General features: G+C 50.9%; 1 protein-coding gene across 1 annotated transcript in view; it reads right to left on the bottom strand.

Annotated features, from left to right (window-relative positions):
- Positions 1 to 18,540, bottom strand: part of DSCAML1 (DS cell adhesion molecule like 1) — a 390,710-nt gene that overhangs the window by 105,023 nt on the left and 267,147 nt on the right. Inside the window, exon 4 of the mRNA XM_030829652.1 lies at positions 6,625 to 6,771. Coding sequence (XP_030685512.1) covers positions 6,625 to 6,771 — 147 coding nt within the window. The remainder of the gene's footprint in view (positions 1 to 6,624; positions 6,772 to 18,540) is intronic.

The following is an 18,540-nucleotide window of genomic DNA, read 5'->3' as shown; positions in this document are numbered from 1 at the left end:
GTGAGATCCCATGTCTACCAAACAAACAACCCCCCCACCCCCCCACCCCCCCCACGACTATAGTGCCAGGTGTGGTGGCACAAGCCTGTGGTCCCGGCTACTCAGGAGGCTGAGGTGGGAGGATCAATTGAGCTAGAGATGTGAGGCTACAGTGAGCTATGATTGTGCTACTGTACTCTATCCTGGACAACAGAGCAAGAGCTCGTCTCAAAAATAATGATAATACTAATATGAATACAAGCTTTAAAAGTGTTTTAACAGATAAAATAGATAATATATGTGAGAGGTGACAGCTGCTGGCAGCCCTCGCTCCCTCTTGGCGCCTCCTCGGCCTCAGCGCCCACTCTGGCAGTGCTTGAGGAGCCCTTCAGCCCGCTGCTGCACTGTGGGAGCCCTTCCTGGGATGGCCGAGGCTGGAGCCGGCTCCCTCAGCCTGCGGGGAGGTGTGGAGGGAGAGGCACTGGCGGGAACCGGGGTTGCCCATGGAGCTTGCGGGCCAGCTGGAGTTCCTGGTGGGCGTGGGCTTGGCGGCCCTGCACTCTGAGCGGCCGGCCGGCCCCGGGAAGTAAGAGGCTTAGCACCCGGGCCAGCAGCTGCGGAGGGTGCGCCGGGTCCCCCAGCAGTGCCGGCCCACCGGCGCTGTGCTCGATTTCTCACCGGGCCTTAGCTGCCTCTCCCGGGGGCAGGGCTCGGGACCTGCAGCCCGCCATGCCTGAGTCTCCCCCGGCTCCCCCCCGGCCGTGGCCTGAGCCTCCCCAATGGGCACGGTGCCCGGTCCCATCGACTGCCCAAGGGCTGAGATGGCAGGCAGCTCCACCTGCGGCCCTGGTGGGAGATCCACTGGGTGAAGCCAGCTGGGCTCCTGAGTCTAGTGGGGACTTGTAGAACCTTTATGTCTAGCTAAGGGATTGTAAACACACCAATCAGCACTCTGTGTCTAGCTCAGGGTTTGTGGATGCACCAATTGGCACTCTGTATCTAGCTAATCTGGTGGGGACTTGGAGAATCTTTATGTCTAGCTAAGAGATTGTGAATGTACCAATCGGCACTCTGTATCTAGCTCAAGGTTTGTAAATGCACCAATCAGCACTCTGTGTCTAGCTCGGAGTTTGTAAATACACCAATGGACACTCTATCTAGCTAATCTAGTGGGGACATGGACAACTTTTGTGTCTAGCTCAGGGATTGTAAACGCACCAATCAGCAACCTGTCAAAATGGACCAATCAGCTCTCTGTAAAACAGACCAATCTGCTCTCTGTAAAATGGACCAATCAGCAGGATGTGGGTGGGGCCAGATAAGGGAATAAAAGCAGGGTGCCTGAGCCAGCAGTGGCAATGTGCTTGGGTCCCCTTCCTACCGTGGAAGGCTTGCTCTTTCGCTCTTTGGGTCCACACTGCTTTTATGAGCTATAACACCACGAAGGTCTGCAGCTTCACTCCTGAAACCAGCAAGACCACGAACCCACCAGAAGGATGAAACTCCAAACACATCCAAACATCAGAAAGAAGAAACTTGGCACACGCTGCCTTTAAATACTGTAACACTCACTGCAAGGGTCCGCGGCTTCATTCTTGAAGTCAGTAAGACCAAGAACCCAGCAATTACGGACACATACACATACGCACTTGGCAAAACTTCGGAAAGTACAGAAGAGCATGTCATAAAGGGAGTCTCCATTGTCCCCACCCTCCTGCTGTCTGCCACCCCACATGACTCTCCAGAGGCAGCCCCCGTCAACACTGCTCCTTTCAAGGGCGATCAGCGTCCAGAAATTGTGAGCTCCTCAAGGCAGCGTACACTGCTGTATGTCCCCAGGCTGCTGAACCATAAACGTCCAGGGAGGATGAATGGGGCACTCAGGCATGGGCAGGCTAGTAGTCTGATTTTTCTGGATAGAAATCCACGCTGCAGAACTGTATAGACTTGTGGAATTATAGGGCTGGCTTAGGGAGCTTGAGGCACGAAGAGATGAGGATGCTGAGACCAGTGATGTACAGGGACCTGCCTGGGATCACAACATGGAGCTAAGATCAGAAGCCAGGTCTCCCCCACCCTTGTTCAGTAAATGGCATCTGAGATGGAGTAATCTAAAATCCTAAATTTTGCTTAGGAATGGATAGTGGTCCCTTCACTAATGGGAGCTTTCCTCTGCCCTCAGCAATTGCCCTGGAGAGGGGTTGGGGTGAGAATTCTCTCGAGGGAAAAGAATCTCTGTACTCTTCCCACCTTCCAGTGCTCGTCAGGGGCTGCCTGTGGGCTACAGAAGGAGCCCGGGCTGGGAATCAGGCTCTCCAGGGGCAAGTTCTGCCTGTGTCACTGAGAAGCCCTGTGACTTTGGGCGAGTTTTGTGATCTCTTAGAGCGCGAGTTTCCCCACCTGCCCTGGTAGAGGTAATAACATTGCCTCCAGACCTCACAAAGCTGTTGCAGGAAACCAGTGGTATAGGTGTGTGGAAGCACTTTCGACGCTCAATCCAGCTGCAGATGCGCGGGACAATTACTATCTAGAGCCCATGTGCCCTGCCTGCCAGATTCTGTGGCCTCTTCTCCCACCCCCAACCCGGTGGGAATGGCTGGGATAAACAAACCCAGTGCCAAGGAAGAATTACTCAATGTGACACTTAATTGATGCAAAATACACAAATTCCGTGGCACACTGCAGAATTTACAAGCGGAGGGGCCATCAGGGTGGTGGAGGAAGGGGCGGGGGGAGGGAATTAATCACCGAGGCTCAGGCGTGAAATTAAATTCTGAGGGAAAGAAACCTCTTTCATTACTCCAGAGCAGAAGTAAAATGCTGCAGCGTGTACACGGCGACAGCCCGGGGGGACCGGGCGCTCCTAGCACTGAAGCAGGGCTGGGGGAGACAGATGGTCAGGCTTGAGAAACTGCTGGGGGTGCACTAGAGCTAGGCTAGGCTGGCTGGGGGTCTGAGACGCCCTGGGGAGGCTGCTGGGACCCCCCTATAGGCAGCTGAACAGCACTGCTGTGGTTAGGTGGTTAGGGCACCACCAAGAGCATGGCTTCTGCACCTGGCTCTGTCCTTTGTGAGCTGGGGATCTGATTTCAGTACCTCAGCCTCTCTGACCACTGGTCTCCTCCTTTATAACTGCAGATGACAATGCCCATCCCACTGAGTTATTGTGGGGACAGAGTGAGCTAATACACCTGAAAGCACTTGGTAAGCGCTAAAAAAAAGCACCTAGTGTATGGAATGATTATGATTAGGTTGTATTTTGTGGAGGCACAGACTCTTCTTGCAACTGCCTCTGCAACTTGGAAAGTACAGAAAAATGAAAGTTGGAATGTAGTAGGAATAACAGTGTAGCAACAACAGAACAACAACCACTGACAATAATAGTAGCAGCTACTGTCTGTCCAGAGCTTCCTGTGTCAGGCACTAGCTAAGCTTTTTATAGGCAGTATTTATTTATTTATTTATTTTGGAGACAGAGTCTCACTCTGTCGACCAGGGTGGAGTGCAGTGGCATGATCTCATGATCTCGGTTCACTGCAACTTCTGCCTCCCTGGTTCAAGCGATTCTCTGCCTCTGCCTCCCGAGTAGCTGGGATTACAGGTATGTGCCATCACACTCGGCTAATGTTTGTATTTTTAGTAAAGATGGGGTTTTGCCATCTTGGCCAGGCTAGTCTTGAACGCCTGTCCTCAAGTGAGCCACCTGCTTTGGCCTCCCAAAGTGCTAGGATTACAGGCCTGAATCACCACGCCTAGCCTTTCTTAATAGGAGATATTCTGTTTCATTCTCACAGCAACCCAGTAGGAGTACATTTTGTTACTCCCATTTTCCGGATGAGGCAGCTGAGGTCTGGAACATTATTTTATGCCAGGCTGCACAACTAGTGAGTGTTGAGGCGGAGATGGAAAGTTTGGCGTAATTCATAACTGCCGTCTTAATAATACATCTCGTTATCTCTCCCCACCCCCAGCAACTTTAGCCCTGAGTGCTGAAGAGACCACAAATGTGGTTCCTGTTCTCATGAACTGACCACCTCCAGTGCACTGCCATTTGTACCATTCTCACCTGCAACAAGCTCGAGGAGCTCTCAGGGGTCCTGGCCTCTAGAGACTGAAACATCTCAGCGGACACTCGTGCCCTGCCTCTCTCTGGGGACTGATCTCCACCCTCAGCTCTGGGGAGTGGATCCCAAGTGCAATGGGGAGGGGCGGGTGAGCCCGAGACGGGCTCTGGGCTCCCCAGTGCCAATCCCCTTAGCACTGCTTGCTTCAGTATCAGTTGCGTTTTTGCCGAGACAAGCAGCTTGCAGATCGCCTTGTCACATCCCATCACATCAGGGCCCCGCGTCACTGCATGTGCCCCCTCCCTGGAGCCCTCTCGCTCGCTTCCTTTGTCTCTGTGCATGTCTCTCCGTTCTGACTCTCCCCTGCCCCGTGCCAATCTCTGTTTGTGCTGGGGCCTCTCTCTTGTCTGGGTACCGTCCCATCTTCATGCCCGCTTTTCTATCTGGGCTTTATCTGTGAGTCTCCTCCCCCTCGCTCCTTCTCCCGGAAGCTGGTGATGAAAGAGGAGGGGAAGAAGGGCTGGCATGGCCTCTAGTTCAAAGAATGTCTCTTTCTGAGGGACTCTTGCCTAGTGCCCCCAAAAGCTAGAGGCCCACCCAGGAAACTAGAGGATGAAGGGGCCAAATATTCATGGAGGAGAAGGGAGCAGGCCTGCAGGAAGGGGATTCCTGTGTCTTTCCCACATTGCAGGATAAGCATGCAAATGAGATGCAAAACACCATACAAACAAGTCCCTGTCATTTGGAGGTGAGCCCTTTGGAAATTGGGCTGCGGATTCCAAAGTCAAGCCACAAAGATGGGGCGCACGGAGCAGCCCCGTCCCCTACCCTTATGACAGCATGGTTTCCCTCGGCATTGAGTAATGCCATAAATATTTACTTGGCACCTACTGTGTGTTAGGCTCTGTACAGGGCCAGGCACTGAAGACACAGGTGAATCGGGAGCCAGGTTGTTGCCCTCCCAGCTCCTGATCTCCTGGCCTAGCCCCACATGTGACAGACAGGTGGAAGGGGTCCTGGAGACAGTCTCTGTGGGTCAGAGCAAAGACCAAACCACCAAACTCAGGGCAGCTCTGAGCACCCGAGGCAGACAGAATCAGAGCAGCCACCTCGACTGGTTCCTTTTCCAGAGGCCTAGAGAGGCTTCGAGATTTCATGAGTCTGATCCCAAAAGCCAGGTGTTCTGGCTTAGCGTTCATCCCCATTCCGAAAACTCCAATCTCAAGACAGAGATTTTCAACTCACAACCCGCAAACTGTTAGGAGGTTGTGAAATCCATGTGGTGAGTTGTGGTCAGCATTTAGAGAAATCAGAATTAGAATAGAATAGAAAATTCCAGAGCGCCTTGCAACGAGCATGGTAGAAAATGCCAGTGTGCATTGCGCAGGCTGTGATAAGAACGTCTGTCTGGGCATTGCGGTCAAAGAGTTTGGAAACCACTGTTCAGACAGCCTTCCTCGAGGAGCGCCTCTCTGTGATCTTGGCGTGGATATGGGCATTCAACTGACCCCTTCTATGGGGTCCTGTAGCGGGAAGGACCCCCCGAGGCCAGGGGTTCAGAGTTTGAATTCTGGCTTTGCCTCCCATTGGTTAAATAGCTCTGGCAAGTTGCTTGGCTTCCCTAAGATTTGGTTTTCTCGCCTGTAAAAATAGGGGGAACAGCGCACACCTCACAGGGCTGTGACTGTCCCTGACAGAAACAAATGAGGGAATCCCAGATACACAGGAGGATTCAATAAACACCAGTTTCCATCCCTCCTGAGAAGCTATAATCACCCCAAAAGAAGAATCCTCTATTCTGTTTAGAAATATTTTGTTTATAAATTATGTTCTGCCTGCTTTCAAATGTTGCGAGGTGGCCTATGACAAAAGATACATGTGTACTCATTGATCAGATAGAATCCTCAGGCTGGGCGCAGTGGCTCACACCTGCAATCCCAGCACTTTGGGAGGCTGAGGCGGGCAGCTCACCTGAGGTCATGAGTTCAAGACCAGCCTGGCCAACATGGTGAAACCCTGTCTCTACTAAAAAACACAAAAATTAGCTGGGCATGGTGGTGCACGCCTGTAATCCCAGCTGCTCAGGCGGTTGAGGCAGGAGAATTGCTTGAACCCAGGAGGCGGAAGTTGCAGTTAGCCAAGATCACGCCACTGCACTCCAGCCTGGGCAACAAGAGAGAAACTCCGTCTCAAAAAAAAAAAACAAAAAGAAAGAAAGAATACTCAAAAGCACCTAGAGGCATGGAAATGCAATCCCCCCACCCCCAGCAAAAGCAACACTAATAGTTACTATGTTTGAGTATCAGATTTTATCTATGAGCTTCCTGACAGGAAAGGCAAAAAAAAAAAAAAAAAAAAAAGGAAAATGAGGGTGTCTCGTAGTCTCATTATTTGAAAATGAAAACATAGCAAAGAGGTCTTCCTTGGTGGTTTCAGTACCTGGTTTCTTTAATCTCTTTCTCTGATTTCCCTGAGTACACAGGGGGCCCCTCCATCTGTGGTGGGACACGCCAAATTCCAGGGATGGCCTGGTGTCCTCCCTTCCCAGCTCGCTCCCTGCTCCCCAGGCCCTCTCCCCTACCTGTCACGGAGAGTCGTGCCCCATTGCTCTGCCGGGTCTCCCCGCTATACTTGTGCTTGGTGATGCAGCGATAGGTGGAGAGGGCGTCCTCCTTCTGTACGTCAGAGATGTACAGCCCGCCGTGGTAGGTAATAAAAAACCTGTTTTCTGGAGACATAATCAGGACATAGTTCGTTCGTTACTTGCCGGTTTGGTACAGCCTCAGAGGCAGGGTTGCGTCTCTGACAGATGAGGATTTTCACACACAAACAGAATGACAAATAGAAATGATAGTAGTTGTTCCTTTTAGTGCAGATGCTCCAGGGTTTAACAGAAAGAAGCTGGGCTTTAGAGTTACACTGAGATCTGGGTCCCGATCCGACTCTTCTACTTATGGGCTGTGTGACCTTGGGAAAGTTACTTAACCTCTCTGAGCCTTATCTGTACAATAGGGTACAAATAATGGGGTGGGTGTACAGATTTAAAAAATGGGGCCAGGTGTGGTGGCTCACACCTGTAATGCCAATGCTTTGGGAGGCTGAGGCAGGAGGATCACTTGAGACTAGGAGTTGGAGACTAGCCTGGGCAATATAGCGAGACCCTGTCTATAAAAAAAAAAATTAAATAATTAGCTGGGTTTGGTAGGGCACGCCTGTAGTCCCAGATACTTGGGAGGCTGAGGCAGGAGGATTGCCTGAGCCCAGGAGGTCAAGGCTGCAGTGAGCCGTGATCACACCACCGTACTCCAGCCTGGGCGACAGCATGAGACTCTTGTCTCTAAAAAAGTAAACATAAAAAGAATAAAGTGTCTGGTGCAGAATAAGCACTCACTAAGTGAATATTAGTTCTCATCTTTCCTACCTCTTTGCAAGAGTTTGCAAAACTCTTTCATATTCCTTGCTCGTTGGCTTTTACAACTGTTTGAGATGCTAGCTCCATTTTACAAAGAAGGAAACTTCTTTGTAAGTTGAGGCTTGTAGTAAAGTAACTTGAGGCTTGTAGTAAAGTAACTGGCCCAGGTTACACAGCCAGCAAGTGGACTGGAACTTCTGACTCCCAGTTGTCCCTGTGCATGGAACTACACATGAGCCTCAATCCCCTTCTCTCAATTTAAATCCTTCATTCACTCAACAAATGATTATTGAGGCAAAGCTATACTAGGATGGGGACAAGGAGGGGCAGATACACAATAATCATTCAAACAGTTCTCAAACACCCATTGTGTGCAAGGCAGTGAAGGGGACAGGCACTGTGCTCTATGTCTCCTGCCACTGCTACAGCCATCTCTGCCCCGACTGTTGGGAAATGGCGGGGGAGCAGGAAGCACAGGTGGCAGCGTGCCCGCTTTGCAGATTGCGACACAAGACCCCCCTTCCCATCCCAGAGGGGAAGTGGATTTCCTTGTCTGAGGTCCTAAGGCTCACCCTGACCTGGAGCCGATCAAGGCTGATTTAAAGGAGAAAACTGGACTTGAGGGTTGGTGGGAGGTTTGCACTAGACTCCCTAAGCTCATGGGTGTGTCCTCCCACTGAGGCCAGACTGAGATGGGGAGGCAAACCCTGGGGTCCTCTGCCGCCTCTTTGGGGATTTCCCAGGCAGGCCGGGAGGGCCCAGGCTGCCATTTTCATGGGAGGGGGCCTTGGAGTCAGGATAGTGATAGTGACTTGAAAGCCGCAGGGGAGAGGGTCATGCTGAACCCACGGGAAGAACCCGATAGCACCACGTCAGGCTGGCAGAGGGAAACATTTTGGGCAATTCCATGCCCTTCTAGCCCTATTATTTAGAGGTCTGCTTCCTCCTACCTGAGGCCTAAGTGACATCCCCTCAGCCAAGATGAGAGCTCTGCTCCTGTGAGGAATATTCTGTGGTATCCCACCCATCTCCCTCCACCATCCCAAGAACAGTCCAAGATTCTCAGCACCTGCAGGTGGGAACCTCACCAAAGGGCACCTTCCGCCACTGGAGGCTGTAGAACTGCAAGGCTGAAAAGCTGAGTGCACGACGATATCTTTGACAAAGTTTCTCCAGCCTTCATTTGAATATCTCTGGGGCTGGGGAACTCCCTCCCTCACTCAGCAGCCCATTCCAAAGTTGACTTTTAGATCAGTCTTCTTTGGTGACCACTGATCTTCTTGGTGCTCCCTCCACGGGTCCTGCTTTGACTCACTGGCGCCCCACTGAACCAGCCGAAACCCATGTTCCTGACATACTCCCTCACACACTGGAAGGCAGCTGTGATGCCCTTTAAATTGTCTTCAGGGTTAACAGCCTTAGGATTTTATTTCCATTTTATATATTTTTTGAGACAGACTGCCACACTGTCACCCAGACTGAGTGCAGTGGTATAATCACAGCTCATTGCAGCCTTGACATCCTGGGCTCAAGCGATCCTCACATCCCAGCCTCCACAGTAGCTGGGACCACAGGCATGCACCACCACACCTGGCTAATTAAAAAACTTTTTTTTGTAGAGATGAGGTCTCGCTATGTTGCCCAGGCTGGTCTCAAACTCCTGGATGCAAGGCATCCTTCTGCCTTGGCCCTCCAAAGAGCTGGGATGACAGGGATTTTATTTTTTAATATTTATTTAATATAGTTTCAAATAACTTCATCAGTCTGGTCTCTTGCTTCTGAATTAACTTTGGTTTATCTACAATTCCAATTGCCCCTCCCTCCCTCCTTTCTTTCCTCCCTCCCGCACATCTCTGTATAGGACTGGACCTACCACGTGCCAGACACTGTGCCCCACTTTGAGAGCACACTTTGAGAGCCCCACTTTAAGATTAGACTTAGCCCATCAGAGTAGAGTAGAGCAAGACTACGAACACCCAGCCTCAGGCTGCATCGCCTTGTCATGGGGATGGTGTGGGAGGAGGGAGGCACCCCCGTTATACTACTCTCCTTGCAGTCAACTAAAGACCCTGGCCCTGTGTCTGTGAACCGCTGCCATGCCACTTTCCCTCTCTCTGTCCTTGGATAGTGGTTATGTGGGCCAGAGTCTGGAACTTCCCATTGATCCCGGTTGAGCTACATCTTGTTGGGGATCCTCCCAGATGAGCACTTGGCCATCCGGCAGCCTGCCCATCTTCTGGAACCTGGAGTTTGTGGACACCCTGCTCTGCCCGGCTCCAGCACATAGACCACAGCCGGGCAGACCCCCACTCAGGGCTGTGGGTGAGGACGAGAAGGAAGGTGGAGGGTGCCAAGCCCTGCAGCTGGCTGTCAGAGAGGAACCGAGGAAGCGCGGAGAAAGCCGGCTCCCCAGTGGACTCTGCATGTGCCGTTTTGTCTCCATGTTGTGACATCCCAAAGTCAAACGCGGAAGCTCTCTTGTAATTTATTATGTAACTGGGACTGGAATGCAGAACTACTGGAGGGTGTTGCTGCCAATCAGAAGTACCAGTGTCAGGAGGTAGTGATGGTGGGGTGAGGAAAACCAGGAAAGACACAGAAATCAATGCTCACAGCCGACAGGTGCTCCAGCCCTGGACAGCTAGGACCCTGGGATCTTGCATCTCCCAGCACCTCAGGACAAACAGAGCACTTGGCCCTACGAGGATTTTAAAGCAGGGGTGGGGGGTGGAGGGTGGGGGGCTGATGCTGCCTTGATGGTGGTGGGGAGCTAGGGTTTCTATAGCAACAAGCAGCTGCTGCATCTGATGTTTCACATCCTTCATTGTCCTCATTTTCCCCTCCCTCCCCCCCTTCTTGTGCATATTTAATTGCAGTAACGTTTTCAGACACAGTGTTTTGCTCCTCCTGAAACAAAGGCAGGCTGCAGCCAGGGGGACGCACAGCGCGAGAGGGGAAGGAGAAATCGGGTATGATGTTAGTCCCCTCAGGGGGGCTTGTGCAACATCAGTTCTGCATGTTTGATGAGCATCGGACGGTGGACCCTGCTGGGGAAGGAAGGAGCAAGAGGCCTGTGGAGTGAGCCTCATACAGTGTGAAGAGCGGAGGGAGGCCAGGCCTGCTGTTTGGGGATGGAGACGGGCCAGGGTTGGACAACATGGCTGGCCTCCCGGGCTGGCAGCCCATGCTCTGCACCCCAGATGCAACTAGCCATCCCTGGGAAGGGAGAACAGTAGCTGGCCCACGTTCTCTGCTTTGAGGCAGGCTGGGTCCCACGGGAGAAGGATAAAATGGCAGCCAGTACCTCCGGGTCCAGTACCAATCCTGAGGCCACTTGGAAAGGTGGGGGGAGGTGGGACATTTGGGGTTGACAGCATAATTTGGGGTTGCTAAGGGCATTTAGTGGTTAGGGGCCAAGGGAGCTTGAGTCACAAAGAACTGTTTCACCCCAAATGCCAACAGTGTCCCTGTGGGTTTAGGCTGGAGGGTGCCATTCGTTTAGGCTCTAAGACCAAGACACAGAGCTATGTTTAAATGCTGACTGTGCCCTTGACATTGCTTGATCGACATATTTCAAAGGCTGTGGTATCATCTATCTACATGCTTATGACTAGGGGAGTGGTTGGTTTCTGCTTTTCTTCTTTTTATTATTACCACAAAGACCCTGACCTGTTTGCCATCTCCTTTCCTCTGTGATCTCAAGCAGGACTCTACTTTTTTTAAAGCTAAGTATTTATTGAGTAGCTATTACAAATTAGGCCAATGACTTTACGTACATTATCTCATTTAATCCCCACAACCCTTTGAAATGGATACTATTATTATTAACTGAAGCACAGAGAGGTTACATAATCCATCCAAGGTCACACAGAAGGTGGTAGGGCCTGGACCATTACTCGACTTCCTACGCTCTTCCAAAGCTCTGTGCTGGACTGACTCTCCTAGAATAACAGCACCACTCATAGGGACATATGGTCAGCCAGCCTCTGCCTGGTCCCTTCTGTCAATGAGGTCCTCACTGCCTCCTGGAGGAGCACTCATCCATCCAGCTCAGTTTGGCTGAATCTATCACATTTTTCTGGAGTGTCTCCAGGTCTTGGTCTGGGCACCATGGGAGAAGTCCTGGACTTGGTCTCTGCCCTCTGGGATCCCACAGTTAGAAGACAATATCCTTCCACCATGGAAGGTGTGGCGGTCAGTGCTGGGGTACTGGGGAAGGCTGTGGAAGGTCTTGTGGAAGCTAGGAGTAAAAGGAGGTGTACAAAGCGGGGCTGGGCCACCAGGGGTGGTGGGGAAAGCCCAGGGTGGGGATATAGGAGGCCAGGTTGGAGTCCAGGCTCTGCCACTCATGTTGGGGTGTATCCTGGGTTGAATAGCATCCCCCTCACCAAATTAATGCCCCCTAGGATCTGTGAATGTGACCTTACTGGAAATAAAGCTTTGCAAATGTAATCAAGTTAAGATGGGGTCCTCCTGGGTTAGAATGAACCCTGAGTTCTAATATGACTAGTGTTCATCTAAGGAGAGGGCGATCTGGACACAGACACGCACCCAGGGAAAGTGCTGTGCAGAGGCGGAAGCAGAGGCAGGAGGATGCACCTAACAGCAAAGAAACACAAGGATTGCCAGCAGCCACCAGAAGCTAGGAGAGGCCAGCAAGGACCCTCCCCTAGAGCCTGTAGAGAGACGCTGGCCCTGCCAGCACCTCCATTTTGGACTTCCAGTCTCCAGAACTCTGCTGTTTAAAGCCACCCAGTTTGCAGTGATTTCTCATGGCAGCTCTTGGCAGCTCACCCAGGGTGCCTTTAGGGAGGGCCAGTCTTCTCTCAGACCCTCAGTTTCCCATCCATAAAAAGAGGGGAATTTGGATTTGGTGAGTGTTTTCAACCATGTTTGTACATTAGAATCATCAAAGGATCTTTTCAAATGAAACTCTGGATCTCTGAGGGTGTGGTGGTCTAGGAATGGGTATTTTTAAAGAGCTGTAAGGAGTGTCTAATGTGCAGGGCAGAGAACCCCTGGATGAGATCAGTTTGCAAAGACTCTTCACACTTGTTGACAATTTGATGTCTCCATGATCCCACTGTACTAGTGCAAGCCCCATTTCTTCTTCAGGAAAATAGAACTGATGTCACAGGGCTGTTGGGAGGATTAAGTTAAATACTGAGCATAAAAGTCCCCAGCACGTGGGTGGCTGGCTCAATGTCATTTCAGGAAGATGAAGGGCCAGAGTAGCTGAGGTTGGGGCTGCCGGGCCCCCAGCGCCTCCTGTGGTCAGGCCTCCTGCAGGTAGACTCCCTCCTTCCTCCTCAGGAGCTGGGTTGGAGAGCAGGGAGCTTGGAGATGAAGAAGCCTCCTTGGCAATGCTGAGGCCCTGCACACAGGTGTTAAGTGAGCTGACAGCATCTTTTCTGTCTTTTTCTAAAAGGTCAGAGAGCTGGGCTTTGGAGACGCCCTGGAGCTGCAGGAGCCATGGAGAGATAATTGATAGAAACCTCTGGGCTTCTGGCAGCCCCAGAGGGCTGGACAGAGAGAAGCCACCCTCTGCAAAGGTGGGGCCCTGGCTGCTCTGCTCTCAGGGAGGGGTGAGGGGGAGTGTGGTGGGGAGAAGGTGATAGATAGGGGAGGAGGGGGAAACTGGGGGTTTGGGGGAGAATATGAACTGGACAGATCCCACTGCAGCCTGTAGAGCAAAGGAAGGGAAAGGATTGAATGAGGCAGGGGCCAGCAGCCTCCTGACTGGCCACCCTGAATCCACCCCTGCCCCTCCTCCTTCTGTCCCCAGCGCGCAGCCAGAGCAATGCTTTCAATCCAAGCCAGATCTTGCGGCTCCTCTGCTCAAAATCCTCCAATGCATTCCCATTTCAATCCAGTCATAAAACAGGCACTCAATACATGTTTCCAGAATGAATGCGTGAATGAAATTTCCCCAAACTCTACGGCAGTTTTGTCCCCATTTCACTCACGAGGAAACTGCAACTCAGAAAAGTCTGATCCGAGCTGGAAATTCACCTTCTTCAGGAAGCCTTCCAAGATTAAACCCACTCCCATTTCTGAGTGTTTCTGCACCTGGCAAACCTCTTGTCCTGCTGCTCACTATTTCTACTACATCCAGTTAAACCTTTAAGAAAAATGGTTTAGGGTGGGCGCAGTGGCTCATGCCTATAATCCCAGTACTTTGGGAGGCCAAGGAGGGTGGATCACCTGAGGTCAGGAGTTCGAGACCAGCCTGGCCAGTGTGGTAAAATCCCATCTCTACTAAAAATTTAAAAACTAGCCGGGCCTGGTGGTGGGTGCCTGTAATCCCAGCTAATCAGGAGGCTGAGGCAGGAGAATCGCTTGAACCTGGGAGGTGGATGTTGCAGTGAGCTGAGATCGCGCCACTGCACTCCAGCCTGGGCAACAAGAGTAAAACTCTGTCAAAAAAAAAAAAAAAAAAAGAATAAAGGTCTAATTAGCAGTGGCAAGAGGTTTGCCAGATGCTCACAAAAGTGAGCATTCAAAAGTCAAGATTAAATAGTATGATGGTTCCCCCCAAAATAAAAAATAGAATTACTATACGATCCAGTGATTCCACTTGTGGGTATATATCCAAAAGAACTGAAAGCAGGGAGAGAGATATTTGCACACCCATGTTCATAGCAGCGTTATTCACAATAGCCAAAAAGGTGGAAGAAACCAAACTGTCCATCAACAGACAAATGGATAAACAACATGTGATATATACATACAATGGAATATTATTCAGTCTTGAAAAGGATGGAAATTTGGGCACATGCTTCAACATGGATGAATCTTGAGGACATTATCCTAAGTGAAATAAGCCAACTGCAAAAAGGCAAATATGGCATGATTCTACTTTACTTATAGGAAGTATTGGAGTTGTCAAGCTCATAGAGACAGAAAGTAGAATGGTGGTTGCTAGGGGCTAGAGGGAGGGAAAAGGGAGAGTTATTTAATGCAGGGGTTCCCAACCTTGGGGCTGTGGACCGGTACCTGTTCATGGCCTGTTAGTAACTGGGCCCCAGAGCAGGAGGTGAGTGGCAGGCAAGCAAGCATTTCCTCCTGTCAGATCAGCAGCAGCATTAGATTGTCACAGGAGTGTGAACCCTATTGTGAACTGTGCCTGCGAGGGATCTAGGTTGCGTGCTCCTTATGAGAATCTAATGCCTGATGATCTGAAATGAAACAGTTTCACCCCGTATCCCCCTACGCCTGTCCCGTGGAAATATTGTCTTCCACAAAACCAGCAGGGGACTGCTGTTTTCATGGGAATGGAGTTTCAGTTTTGCAAAAGGCAACTGAACTTAAACATGACTGAACTTAACCCTTAAAAATGATTAAGATGGTAAATTTTATGTTATGTATATTTTACCACAATTAAAGTTGAAAAAAAATTCTAAGTCAAGGCTATAAAAAGTTGGAACGAGTGATAGGTGGGATTTGAACAATGAGATCACTTGGACACAGGGCAGGGAACATCACACACTGGGGCCTGTCGGGGGGTGAGGAGCTAGGGGGAGGGATAACATTAGGAGAAATACCTAATGTAAATGATGAGTTGATGGGTGCAGCAAACCAACATGGCACATGTATGCCTATGTAATAAACCTGCACGTTGTGCACATGTACCCTGGAACTTAAAGTATAGTAATAATAATAAAGTTGGAATGAGTGTCTTTGTCAGGTAGTGAGTCTCCTGTCACCAGGGGTATTTAAGTTGATGCTAAAGAAACCCATGGCCGAGATATTGCATAGGGGATTTCAGTCTTGAATAGAAGAAATAAACTGGACCATCCTTAAGATCCTTTCTCTCCCAGCGATTTAGAAGTTCACGGCTTAAGGAATGTTGGAGCTGCAATAACCCTTGAGGATCATCTACTGCGGGGATTTTAAAATGCGTGTGTCTGCACGTGCATTTGCACACTTCCACCCCAAGGCCTTTGCTGTCACAATTCCTTCTAGGCCTGAAATGCTCTTTCCTTGACTGACTTCTGGCCTCATTCAGGTCTCTGCTTAGTGGACAGCTCCTTGGAGAAGTCTTGTCTGACCACTCTCTAAAAATTAGACTGTGTCCCTCGTCCCTGCCTAACTCTTTACTCTGCTTTATTTGTCCTTGGAGCACATGGTGCTTCTGTTTGAGAGCAAGAAATTATTTTGGTTCACCCTGTATGCCAGCTCCAGAAGACATCTTGCACACAGCAGATGCTCAGTGAACATCTGATGTGTTGAATCAATGAATCCTGGCAGTGGAGGAGGCAACTCCACATGGGGTGAGGCAGCTGGACTTCCAACCTGGACTCCTGTCCCCAGTGTGCCCTGTGCCCTGGGGGTCTCTCCCCCTCTAGCCACTGCTGCCACATTGCAATGGTTTGGACCACTATTTCCTCTTTGGGCCACTTTTTTTTTTTTTTTTTTTTTTGAGACGGAGTCTCGCTCTGTCACCCAGGCTGGAGTGCAGTGGCGCAATCTCGGCTCACTGCAAGCTCCGCCTCCCGGGTTCACGCCGTTCTCCTGCCTCAGCCTCTCCGAATAGCTGGGACTACAGGCGCCTGCCACCACGCCCGGCTATTTTTTTGTATTTTTAGTAGAGACGGGGTTTCACCGTGGTCTCGATCTCCTGACCTCGTGATCTGCCCGCCTCGGCCTCCCAAAGTGCTGGGATTACAAGCGTGAGCCACCGCGCCCGGCTGGGCCACTTTGATCCTTTCCTTGTTTCCCTAGCTTGGGACATAAAGCAAGATGGATGGTTTGGAGCTAACAGAAGAGAAAAGCACAGGCAAGAACACAGCCCAGATTGTCTGGACTGTAAGCCATGGTGGTCTCATCTTAGTGAGGCCCCTGCAGGGCCTCCCAGCTGAGCCCTTGTGGGCAGTGGGACCTCACACTTCCCATGGCAGGGCCCAGGGGGAAGGTGGGAAGCAGACACTCCCTCAGTAGCATCCCGGCTTCTGTGTCCCTGCTCGACTAAAGACGTACCTCTTCGTTAGGTGATTAGATTGGAAATGCTACCCCTAGTCCAAAGAGGGACTACTAGCAACACAGGGCTGCTGGTTTCAGGATGGAACCACGTTCAAGTCCAGGACCCAACGTTCAGATCAGAGGTATGAGAAATAGAAGATGCAATGAGGCCGGGAGCTGTGGCTCATGCCTGTAATCCCAGCACTTTGGGAGGCCAAGTAGGGTGGATCACTTGAGGTCAGGAGTTTGAGACCAGCCTGGGCAACATGGTGAAACCCTGTCTCTACTAAAATACAAAAATTAGCTGGGCATGGTGTCAGGCTCCTGTAATCTCAGCTACTCAGGAGGCTGAGACAGGAGAATCGCTTGAATCCAGCAGTGAGCCGAGATTGCATCACTGCATTTCAGCTGGGGGACAGAGTGAGACTCCCTATCAAAAAAAAAAAAAAAAAAAAAGTGCAGGTGACATAGTGCTGTGCTCTGAGGAAAAATAAGCCCTGGAATCAAGCTGCCTTGGGTGGTTCCATCTCTGCCTGCCTTAAGGCGAGCTCAATCTCTTAGATATGAAAGGTTTCCACAGCTGGGGCCCTTGTGGAAGAAGCCCTGTGTCCAGGGACCAGCAGCTATAAACTTCCCCTCCCCAACTCTTTTAGGTACCCCTCTCCAAGCACTGTACTTTGGATTTGGAGAGAGATCCAGGTGAAATATCTTGAATTGTGTTATAAAAACTCTGCCAGAAAAGCACCCCGAGGTGCATGAATCAGTGGGCACCCATGTGCTGAAATGCCTATCAAGTACCAGGCACTGTGCCAGGCACATCTTCCCTCTCTTGACCATTGGCACACGCCTAGGAAGACCATCCTTCTCTTGCTTTACAGATGAGGAAATTATGGCTCGGGCTAAGAGACTTGTTCAAGCCACACATCTAGCGAGTGGAAGAGCCTGGGCTCATACCTGGGGCTCCTGAACACAAATTCAGAGCTGTTTCCCCCAACCTCGCTGCCAGGAAAGTGTGTGCTACATGCTGGAGGTGCTTTGGCTAACCCCTTCCCCGTGAGGTGGACTTCTCCTTTCTGGGCAGAGGTTGGTTCCCTGGCCTCTTGATTCTTCCCGTGGAGGCTTCCCTCTCACTAGCCAGGGCCAGAGTAGGTGGGTGGGCAAATGGCGAGATGAGACCAGTTTTGGAAGACATTACAGTTACTGAATGAAAGAGTGGATGAATGATCTCGCAGGCTAGTGCAGGGTGAAGTAAGAGGTTAGGGGGACTCAGAAGCTGAGGCTTAGGGAGAAAATAAATCCTGCCATGACCAGTTGCCATGTGTTAGTGGGAAGTGTGATCTTGGGCAGGTGGTTGAATGTGCCTGCAAGGGAGCATGGTGCATGCACTGGCATGTTGTGTACCTGCGCTGGCATGTGAACCTGTGCTCGTGTGTGTACCTGCACTGCTGTGTGTACCTGTGCTGGTGTGTGTACCTGCACTGGTGTGTGTACCTGCACTGGCATGTTGTGTACCTGTGCTGGCATGTCGTGTACGTGTGCTGGCTGTTGTGTACCTGCACTGGCGTGTGACCTGGCTGGTGTGACCTGTGCTGGTGTGTGTACCTGCACTGGCGTGTGTACCTGTGCTGGTGTGTGTACCTGCGCTGGTGTGTGTACCTGCACTGGCATGTGTACCTGCGCTGGCATGTTGTGTACCTGCGCTGGTGTGTGACCCTGTGCTGGTGCGTGTACCTGCACTGGCGTGTGTACTTGTTGGGTACACTTGCACGGGCTGATGGGGCATTGTAGGGGACAAGAAAGGGGCTGGCAGCTTAGGGAGGCGTTGGTCCCAATGGGTACTATACAGAGCTCTGTATTTGGAGGTTTGAGACCTGCCACTTACCAGCTGTGTGGCTTTAGAAACACCTGTTAACCTTTCTGGGCATTTGCTCACCCTCAAATTGGGGATTCTAAACCCCGATTTTCTCTGTTTGCGGAGTTTTTCTGTGGTGTCCGTGCAACAATGCTTATGAAAGGCTGTTGTGATGTATATGCATCGTATGCTTATAGGGCAGGTGTTTTTTTTTTTTTTTAAAGATCGTAATACTAAATGGGAGGCAGGTCTGTGATGCATATGTAGTGCAT

The sequence above is a fragment of the Nomascus leucogenys genome, chromosome 15, assembly GCF_006542625.1.
Source record: "Nomascus leucogenys isolate Asia chromosome 15, Asia_NLE_v1, whole genome shotgun sequence".
NCBI lineage: Eukaryota > Metazoa > Chordata > Mammalia > Primates > Hylobatidae > Nomascus > Nomascus leucogenys.
This window is presented reverse-complemented; position numbering and strand designations above follow the sequence as displayed.